This window comes from Nicotiana sylvestris, chromosome 8 (genome assembly GCF_000393655.2).
Source record: "Nicotiana sylvestris chromosome 8, ASM39365v2, whole genome shotgun sequence".
Lineage (NCBI taxonomy): Eukaryota > Viridiplantae > Streptophyta > Magnoliopsida > Solanales > Solanaceae > Nicotiana > Nicotiana sylvestris.
The window spans coordinates 59,907,304-59,918,590 of record NC_091064.1 but is presented as its reverse complement, the minus strand read 5'-3'; the positions used below and the strand labels follow the sequence as shown (position 1 = coordinate 59,918,590).

At 36.5% G+C, this 11,287-nt stretch overlaps 1 protein-coding gene across 13 annotated transcripts in view; it reads right to left on the bottom strand.

Annotated features, from left to right (window-relative positions):
- Positions 1–5,947: 5,947 nt before the first annotated feature.
- The window catches only part of LOC104249255 (DNA mismatch repair protein MSH5), a 38,287-nt gene continuing 32,947 nt past the window's right edge, over positions 5,948–11,287 (bottom strand). For 12 of the 13 annotated variants that reach the window (XM_070152852.1, XM_070152845.1, XM_070152844.1 and 9 more), the window contains 4 exons: positions 7,002–7,033; positions 6,907–6,930; positions 6,335–6,450; positions 5,948–6,237 (listed from right to left, as the gene is read on the bottom strand). In XM_070152852.1, the coding sequence (XP_070008953.1) occupies positions 6,151–6,237; positions 6,335–6,450; positions 6,907–6,930; positions 7,002–7,033 (259 nt within the window). In that variant the 3' untranslated portion in view covers positions 5,948–6,150. Of the gene's footprint in view, positions 6,238–6,334; positions 6,451–6,906; positions 6,931–7,000; positions 7,034–11,287 lie in introns of those variants that run through there. The other variant, XR_011401417.1, reaches the window with a different exon arrangement.

Here is an 11,287-nt window from a genome sequence, read left to right as displayed (position 1 = left end):
CTGGTTTTTCTATGTTGTTTCGACATCTAGAAAGAATAGGACGTACCGAGTTATGTTTCGTTTACCCTTGATTGGACTTGTATTCTGGTTTCTCAGTATAGCTCTCGTAGAATTAGGTAGGAAGATTGGATGCATGTTGATAATTTATAAATGATTCTAAAGAGCTGAGACAGATAATTCTAAAGCCGTGCTGAAGGTACGAACCCCTAGGAGGATAGAGGAGCGGTCCATCGAGTTTTGAATTCTGCGTAGCTCCATCGAGTTTTGAATCGTGCGTCGTTGACCCTAGGAGATCTGTGCGTAAAAAGAACAGCCGACACAAAGGCAATTGGTTTTTTTAATTGAGTGCGAATTTGCGTGTCCTTGGAATTGCAGTTTTCTCTTAAGCTCATCTTCTACCCAGGGGCAGATCTACCCTATAAATTGGGGTTCACGTGAACCCATGGTCTTCCCAGCAAATCAGTTTTTTCACGTACATAATTTACACAAATGGGCTAATATTGACTTTAGGAACCCATGCTCTATATTGCTGAGTGGTGCACTGGCTGGATGGTAGTTTTATTTCCCCAAGAACAAGGGATCAAATCCCCTTGGACCACCTCGTGCTACACTTTTCTTTCTGTTTTTTCTAGAGCAAATTTCATTTGTAGCCATTCGGAAAAAATTAGTGACAATAGGTAGCCACAAGATAAACCAAAAAATTAATAGCCCAAAACCAATTACAAGAATTAGCCCAAAACCACTGCCACTCTTCCCTTCAAATTTTAAACTTTTCAATTCCGTAACCTACTTTAATCTATATCTTCCCTTACTTTGCCACCTACTTAGAGAAATTCGAAGTAAATTGTTTGGTTTACTTCACAATAATAAGTATACTTGGTTTACTGCAAAAACAGCAAACATTGAGGGATTTTCCTCTCTTCTATCTACTTCACAATAATAAGTATACTTGCGCCAAGTCCAACAAACATTCATAAAAGATAGCCAAGTTGGTGGGGTTTTGTTTTATAGACGACTAAACAAGTACAATAAAATATTAATATTTTTACGTCCTCCCTACTCACTTTATGTAGTGATCTGTAATCGGACACGGAATTAAATATAGAGGAAAAATTTTGACACATCAATAATATATATATATAGAAGATTATAATACCAAGTTCCAACAATTAAATGAGTTAGGACTTGGGGTAACTTCTAAGAGTTTTGCATGTCTTTTCTTATTTCTCGCCCCTCATAAGAAGATGAACTTTTAAATTATATCATTAATGATAAAATGAGGTTAATAAAATTAAGTAGCTTTTCAAACATGACAATCTTTGTACCACAGAAAATGGGGATGCATAGGAAGTACAACTAATAATTTCAAAATGTTTTGAAAGAGAAACTGTTTGGATGGGCTTAAAAATTGGTCAAACCAGCTTTTAAGCACTTTTTAACATTTGGAAGTGTTTGGCAATTCCTAAAATGACTTAAAAAAGCTAAAATCTGCTTAAAAAAGCCAAAACCAACAAATTGGGTAAATCCAACTTTTTTTATACAAAACTTGAAATTGTTGTTTTCTTTCCCATTATTCTCCAGACTTGTTTGCTTCCCATTTTTTGTTTTTTATTAATTTTCTTTAAAATATTAATTATTATTTTTGTTTGCTTTCTTCGTACAGAAATTGGGTTAATTTTCAATTGCTTTCTTCATACTACTTTTATTTTTTAAATTGAAAGTGAATTAAAACATTAATTATTATGTATTTATATTATTTAAAATAAAATATTATATTAATAAGTTTCTTTATAAGTTTAACAGCTTTCAGGATATTTCAGTAATTTTAACAAAAAAAATGCTCACTAACCCTTGTTTACCAAACACTTCAATGGTTTTTTTCAGCTCCAACAATTTTATCCAAACACGTAACTGCTTATTTATAAAACCAGCTCCAGCACTTAAAAAATGCTTTTAAACCGTGTACTTAAAAGCTACTTTTTTAAGGCAATCCAAATGGGCCCTAAGTAGGTGGCAGAGTAAGGGGAAAGCATGGATTAATGTAGGCTATGGATCAATTATGTAATGTCTGGTTTTACAAACGTGTAGTCATTCAATATACAAAAAAGCTCTCACTATACAAAATAAATATACAAATAGATTGTCACTACAAAAAATACACAAAATAGACTATCACTATACAATTTATATACTAAATAGGCTGTAACTATATAAACAATATACATAATAGACTGTCAATATACAAAATATATACAAAATAGACTGTAACTATACAAAAAATATATGAAATAGATGTCACTATACAAATATATATACAAAAAAGACTATCACTATACAAAAATATACAAAATAGATATAACTATACAAAATAGACTGTTACTATACATTTTGAATATACAAAAGCACTTGGAATACATTAATGGTACATTGGGAATACATTTCAAATACATGATACACTCTAAATAAACGATGTGAACACATTACACATACAAAATGTGTATATAATTTATATACACTATGTTTATATATTAGACAATACACATGTATATACAATTTTGATACATTGTTAAAAAAGATTATACACTCATGATACAAAATACACTTGGGTTACACTAAATATACACTTTAGATACATAAGTACACTCGAGATAGGCTCAATATACACTAAGAATACACTGTCAAACCTAGGATTATATATATATATATATTGTCGCATTTTGCCTATCATTAAATTCAATATTAAATAGTATTAAAAAAAAGTAAAAGTAAGAGAGAGAAAAAGGTGTAAGAATTGAAAAAAAAATAATAGAAAGAGGAAAAAATCAAGTGTGATATGTAAGAAAGAGAAAATAATTTCGTGTTGGGAAGGAAAAATATTTAGGGAAGATAAAAAAGTTGTACCAAAATTTACTTTTGTCTTTGTCTGTTGGTTTTATTCGATGGGCTATAATTTGATATTAATTTTATCTGACTAAACATTTCGGGCTACGTGCAAAACTTTGGGCTAATAATTTTTTCCGACGGCCATACAAGGTAGTTTTCTCTTTTTTTCTTTCATTTGTTTCCTTCCGTTTTTTCCTTTCTTTCATTTGTTTCTGTCCGTTTCTTTCTTTCTATTCACTACTCCCTTATTTTTTTGTGCTTCATTTTGCACTAAAATTTGCACAAATTTCAAATTTTACGGTATTAAATTATCAATAACATTTTATTTTCCTTCTTTGTTTTGAATGTAGAAGATAAGAACTGAATTATTTAAGAATTGTATAAGTTGTCTCTTTAAATAATATTATTTAAAATTGATAATAAGTCATAAAATACTAAATGTTCTCACATCAATTGACATTATTGGCCAATTTTTTTGACACTTTTTGTAAACACCAAATTTACGTTAAAGCTGGTAGTGCACCCATGATCTCAAAATCATGGATCCGCCTCTGCTTCTACCGTGTGCTCTGATACCGACGTCAGGTGGGAATACAATTTGAACTGCCTTTATTTACCCTTTGAACTGCCTTTATTTACCCATATATTAACAACTTTGGAGGAAGAAAATCGTGTTTTCTTTTTCAAAGGGAGAATCAAATAGTCTGATAGAAATCCTCACTAATTTGTTGAAATAAAAGTCCTTGGCACATTAATTTTCATGTTCCTCGCAATATTAATTTTAAAGCAACCAGCTGGAATTGTTACTAGAATGCACACAGCCATACTGTTCGTGGACAAGCTTCATAAACAGGAGAGAGAGAGAGAGAGAGATCCGGAATTAGCCTATTCATGAACATGTGAAAATCGGTGGAAAAGAATTTTTTAGCATAAATTTACGTTCTAGTCTATGGATTTAAATTCATGAGTCCCTTTAGTGCCAAGACTAAAACATAACCAAGGTTCAAAAGTAAGGTAAAAATGCGATGAACGCGGATCGAACACGTGACATTCAGATCTTCAGTCTGACGCTCTCCCAACTGTGCTATCCCCGATTTGTTTTAAAGATCAAGCTTCATATTTATCTACTTATTTTTCTTGTTACTGTATTAACTAAACCAACAGTTATTGTAATGCACGACATCCAAAAAATCACGATAACTATAGTAAGCTTGTTGATTATAGGGCTATAATTACGTATTTTAGTTGTTTATCGCACTCTAATTTACTGCACTTTAATTGAGTTTGAGCTTTAATCGCTAGTGTTTTGCACTAATTATGTGTTTTATGCCTTATATGAGGGATTTCGAGCTATGTAGATGTTATGAAATGAATTCAAGTGATTTGAAGCTTTGAAGTCTGAGTAAAAGCCCAAGGAATTAAGCCAGGATCGTGTTCGAGGATGAACGGATGATAGTTAAGAACGAAACGGAGAATCAAGGGGACATATTGTGCATTATCTAGTAAAATATACATAACTTTTCGCTCAGAACTCCGTTTGTGCTCCACAATATATCGTTGGAATGCTATTTGAAAGGGCTACAACTTTCATGTTTTGCATTTTTGCAAATTACAAATACCGCGATGCGTGGTGCGCCGCGCAGTGCGCCGCGCCTGTGGAAAATTCCTGTAGCCGGTTAGAATCAGCAATCTAAACTTTCCCATTGCCGCCCCGCATGGTGCGTCGCCCCATGCGGTGCGGTAGTGCAAATTTTACAGAGTGATTGTCCTATTTCGCACGAGAGAAGGTATTTTCGTCTGAGCCCGACCCTACTTGGTATAAATACATGTAAAGACGCTATTTTGAGGGGGTTGGACATACTTTTGACACAGATTGGACCTAAGGAGGCAGAGACACAATAGGAGCAAGGCGGGGAATTCTTCTACGAGTTTTTCCTTCCTCTTCCTATTTTTCATTGTTGGTTATGACTTTTAGTATTGTAGTTTTACATACTATTATGAATAGCTAATTTGTTATCTAGAGTTTTGATAGAACCTTTTGTAGGATAAATTCTAGTTATGTTTTTATATAATTGAGCCGTAGCTTTTCTCTATTTGTTCAACTACGTTTATATTGTGGTTGGTTGAAGAGCTCTCAATTGACTGTGCCTATTTAGTGTGTATTATTCGGGAGAGAGTGCATATTTAGGTAGTTGTTGAACAACATCACTCCCGACGTATGTGAGAAATCAATAATCAAGGGTTTAAAGGTGGGATTAGGGATAACGAAACATTGGGTACGATCTAAGTGAGCTGTAATTAAATCCAGCTAGCGTAACTCGGGAGAGTATGTCTAGTAAATTATCGTAATTACTCGGGAGAGAATTACAACAGTCGGAGCGCTCATGATCGGTAGAAAATACTTAGGCAAAATTATAGAGGGTATAGCGGGAAGGATTCCGACAATTGGGGAAATCATAACTCTAGACCTCCTTAATCTTTTCTCCAACCCGTAGTATCTTTAGTTGTTAATTTACTAATTTAATTATTTAGTTAATTAGATATAAGAATCTTAATACTTATAACTTAGGAATTGTTCAAGCTTGTCTTCTTAGCAATATTAAACAATTGTAGCTAAGCTTTAGTTCTCTGTGAGATTCGACTCCGGACTTGTAAATCGAATTATATTTGCAACGATCGCTTAGTCCTTTTTATAAGGCATAGTTGGGTGTGATCACTAGTCAATAAGAGAATCTCTTTCTGATTTTAAGCTTGTTCCTCTAGGATGCATGGAACGATTTTAGTGGCTTTCAAATTAAAATAACTTCTCAAAAACTCAAAACTCTGCTCTTATTCTTATATAAAACACTCTAACCACTATGGGAGCCTAGAAAATAAAGACGTTTCAATAAACTAATTCCCATTGCCATCCCTCGAAATAGTTAAAAACTTAAAACACGTTCATCGTCACGTCAATTCATTCCCCAACTTTTACCCAATTTGAATCATCTTTCAAGAGTTGGCAAGTGGACATTTGAATAAGGATTATATTAAAAACTTATACTATAGGTAAAGTAGAGCCAAGTTGACGACGTTAGAGTATCTTTTATCAAAATAACCAAATTATTTGCCTTACATAGCTCAAAGCGACTTGAGAGAAGATACCAACTTTGCCTTACATTATGAGTCCCGCAAAAAGATTCATGGATACAGTTTTGCATCATTGATCAAATATAACCGAGTTAGCAGTGAATGTGAAAGACAAAATTCAAAGGAATATGATTTCTTTTAGGATTGGGTAGAAAAGATCTCTTCAAAGAACTGGAGCAGATCACCTTTCCGAGCATCAAACGCTAGGAACTTCTCCACTGCATCCTGCATTCATTTTGCAATTGAAGGCTTGAAATTGTTGATACTGATACAATGACTTTTCTTTTACTAATTCTGAGACATTGTTTAAAATGATATACACCTTGTACTGCTGATCACGAGCTATTACATTATCCCTGCTAAGTCTCTCAATTTGGTTGTCATTCTTGAGAGTATCCAATATTAATGCTGCTCGCTTTAGAACTTCGTGAGGTAATCCTGCAGGAACAAGTACACTTGAATTGTCAAATTAAACTTTTTGCTCATAAAGGGTACAAATACTCTCCAAGATGCCGAAGATGATATGTCGGAATAGCAATACATGTAAAGCAACGAACCACTATGGGATTTTTACCAGAAATCTGATTATGATATCGCTCTCTAACTTATTTTCCATTTTCTTTCTCAAGGAATATCTTCATACCACTGATTGCTAGTATGAGAAAGATAATCAAAAATCAAAGATGCTAGAGAAGGATCAAGCTTTCATAACACATCCTACATATAATTTGAACCAAACACCTTACAGCCTTCTTTCCTAATCAAATGCAATGATAAGATAAAACTAAGCTACTATTAAAAAAGTTGACTCATTAAAAATGTTACAAATATACGGTGCTCTTAGGCCACCTTAAAGGATAAGGAAATATTTCTTCAAGCAATAATTTAACATACCAGCTAGCTGCGCACAGTGCAACCCTGCAGAAAAAACAAACCATTAGAAATTTACTGTTATGCATGTTCCTTCGAGGAAAGAAACTTGCACTTACCATAGCTAAGGAGGGCACGTCCGGCGACCAACCTGCCAAGCATGCAAGAGTAGGTGATATCACCATTCCCGCAGAAATAACAACCACCAAAATTTAAATCTAATATGCGGACACGGTAAAAGTTAAATGCTCATAAAGTCATGCGTGTAGCCTTTAATGTACAAAAATGAATGATATAATAGTCCATGGCAAATTAGGCAATGCGGAGAACCTTAAATCAGAAGGTTCACTTAAGTTGAAATAAAATAGGAAACTGAAATTTTGACTATGACAGCCAAGTTTATCCATCAGAAGGGTCACACCTCCTCAAGTGGGCACATACAAGTTGTATACACCAAACTTACTACATAGTTAGCTAGTTTGCGAACCTTTACGCCTAGGATACCAGAATATCAAACGATGAACAAAGAAAGGTATGAGAGAAGCCTATTGGCTAGTGAGTGTGAGGTCCCAATCAGTGGCGGGGGCAGGATCTCCACGAAGGAGGTTCAGAAAAAGAAAAAAAGTTTAAAAAAATTGTAGCTGTGAGAATGCACGGGAGAAACTATTATTGATGAATAATTACAATGATACAATGAGCCATATATATATAATACATGTCCTACTCCTAATACATATGGGGTTAGGGTTATTTACGACTATTTAACTATCAAATTAACACTCCCCCTCAAGCTGGTGCATATAAATCATATGTACTGAGCTTGTTACATATATAACTAATACGAGGACTAGTGAGGGACTTGGTGAAAATATCAGCAAGCTGATCGACTTCACAAATTTTGTAGCAATATCTCCCGAGAGTATCTTTTCTCTAACAAAGTGACAGTCAATCTCGATGTGTTTAGTTCTCTCATGGAACAGTGGATTTGACGCAATATGAAGAGCAGATTGATTATCACACACAAGTCCCATCTGACTAATCTCACCAAATTTCAACTCCTTGAGCAACTGTTTGATCCAGATTAACTCACATGTCGCCATAGCCATTGCTCGATATTCTGCTTCTGCACTAGACTGAGCAACCACATTATGTTTCTTGCTCTTCCAAGACACCAAATTTCATTCTACTAAGACACAATATCCAGACGTAGAACGTCTATCAGAAGGTGATCCTGCCCAATCAGCATCTGAGTATCCAACGATCTGCTCATGGCCTCGATCCTCAAACAATAAGCCTTTGCCTGAAGCTGATTTTATATACCGAAGAATGCGGACAATTGCATCCTAATGACTATCACAGGGAGAATCCATAAACTGACTCACTACACTCAGAGGAAAGGAAATGTCAGGTCTAGTCATTGTGAGGTAATTTAATTTACCAACCAACCGCCTATATCTTGCAGGATCGCTAAGAGGCTCCTGAATAACTGTGCTGAACTTACCAAACCAGGCTCGAGGAGACTGCTTTAGACCATAGAGGGACCGCCACAACCGACATACAAGGCCACTTGACTCCCCTTGAGCAACAAAACCAGGTGGTTGCTCCATATAAACCTCATTCTCAAGGTCACCGTGAAGAAAACCATTTTAATGTCCAATTGATAGAGAGGCCAATGGCGAACAACAACCATGGATAGAAAAAGGCGGATTGATGCAATTTTAGCCACGGGAGAGAAAGTATCACTTTAATCGAGTCCAAATATCTGAGTATACCCTTTGGCAACAAGACGAGCCTTAAGTCGATCAACCTGGTCATCTGGACCAACTTTGACTGCATACACCCAACGACAACCAACAGTCGATTTACCCGAAGGAAGAGGAACAAGCTCCCAAGTACCACTCGTATGTAAAGCAGACATCTCGTCAATCATAGCCTGTCGCATCCGGGATAAGACAGTGCTTCACCTGTAGACTTAGGGATGGAAACAGAGGACAAAGATAACGCAAATGCACAATGGGATGATGACAGACGATTGTAACTTAAACCGACATAATGAGGATTAGGATTAAGTGTGGACTGTATACCTTTTCGTAGTGCAATCGGTTGATTAAGAGGAGACAAGTCTGCAGTATTAGCAGGGTCAGGTGCAGGACGTGAATCAGCTGGGCCTGATGCTGGGCGCGAACGACGATGATAGTCAGAAGTGGTGGAGCTGTAGAAGGTTGAACTGGACTAGGTGGTGGCACTGGAGCTATAGTTGGTGGAACTGGACTAGGTGGTGGCACTAGAGCTATAGGTGGTGGAGCTGCAACTGGAACTGTAGGTGGTGGAGCTATGGAGGAAGATATGAGAGATAGGGACTGAATCTCCAAAAGAAAGAACTAGTAGCACCTCAGAAATACCTAAGTGATTAACTGGACCTGTGAAGTATGATTAGGTTTCAAAGAAGGTAACATTAGCAAACATAAGAAATCGCTAAAGGTCAGGAGAATAACATCGATATCCCTTTTGCGTTCTCGAGTAACCCAGAAATATGCACTTAAGAGCACGAAGAGCTAACTTATCTTTTCTTGGAGTAAGGTCATGAACAAAGCACGTACTCCCAAAGACACGGGGTAGAAGAGAGAACAAAGGTAAGTGGGGAAAGAGGACAGAAAATGGAACTTAATTTTGGATAGCTGAAGATGACATACGATTAATAAGACAACAAGATGTAAGAATTGCATCCCCCAAAAACGCAGCGAAACATGATATTGTATGAGTAGGGTACGAGCAGTTTCAATAAAATGTCTATTCTTTCTTTCAGCTACCCCTTTTTGTTGGGATGTGTACAGACAAGATGTTTGATGAATAATCCCATGGGAGTTCATAAACTGCTGAAATGGGGAAGACAAATACTGTAGGGCATTATCACTACGAATGTGCGGATAGAAACCTCAAATTGATTTTGCATTTCAGCGTGAAAGGTCTGGAAAATAGAAAACAACTCAGATCGATTTTTCATCAAAAATATCCAAGTGCACCTAGAATAATCATCAATGAAACTGACAAAGTAGCGGAATCCCAAGGTAGAACTGACCCGACTAGGACCCCAAACATCTGAATGGACTAAAGTAAAAGGTGACTCTGCTCGATTATCAAGACGCTGCGGGAAATGGGAGCGGGTATGCTTACCGAGCTGACATGACTCACACTCTAATAAGCCAGGTACCATTTTCTGAAGTTTTGACAAACTAGGATGTCCTAACCGTTTATGTAATAAATCTGGTGAATCAGTAACGGGACAAGTTATTAGAGGAAGACAAGATGCGAGTCCATGTGATTTTGCAAGGATAAGGTAATAAAGTCCATCTGATTCACGTCTGGTACCAATGATTCGCCCTGTACTGCGTTCCTGTATAAAAACAAGGTCATCAAGAACTAAAACATCATATTTAAGTGATTTGGCTAAGCGACTAACGGCTATGAGATTAAAAGGATCATCAGGAACATAAAGAACTGAGTCTAAAGATAAGGAAGGAAGTGGATTTGTTTGACCTATTGCAGTTGCCATGGCTTGAGACCCATTGGCCATTGTGACCGTTGGAAGAGATTGAGAATATGAAATACTAGTTAAAAGAGATTTGTTACCAGAAATATGATCAGATGCACCTAAATCAATGACCCAAGACTCAGAGGTTGAAGATTGGGAGACACAAGTCACGCTACGATCTGTTTGAACAACGGAAACTATCCCTGAAGATGTCTGTTTACATGTTTTATACTGAAGGAACTCCATATAATTCGGTATAGAAACCATCTGAATTGCATTGAATCCAGTGGATTGTGAATCAAAGGCTTGTGATACGAATGCATTTTAATGTTTATGCCAGGAAAAAAGCAGATTTTTTTGGAATTATTGTTCACGCCGGAAAAATATAAAAGTGGTCGGAATTTGATTTGAACTAGAAGGGTAGGCTCGGAATTGTGAGGAGAGCAAGCTGTTCTGAAGGAGTTTCGCGAAAAAGTGGCCCACGCGCCGGCGCGTGGGTCAGAACCTTTGCCGAAAAATTTCTGTTGCCGGCGCGTGGCAGCTTTTCTGCCGGAGAAATTTTAACGGGTTGGTCGCCGAGGAGTGATCTACCTCGTGGTGGTGTTGGTTTTTTGCACAACCGACAGAAAGTGACTTGCACGTAGACAGGCCTTAGGTCATCGGAAAAATTGCACGATGACTAAGTTCTTTCTTCCCGGTTAACGCCGGAATGACGCACGGTGATGTTTTCTCACTAATGCTCTGATACCATATGAGAATGCACTGGAGAAACTATTATTGATTAATAATTACAATGATACAATGAGCCCTATATATATATATATAATACATGTCCTATTCCTAATACATATGGGATTAGGGTTATTTACGATT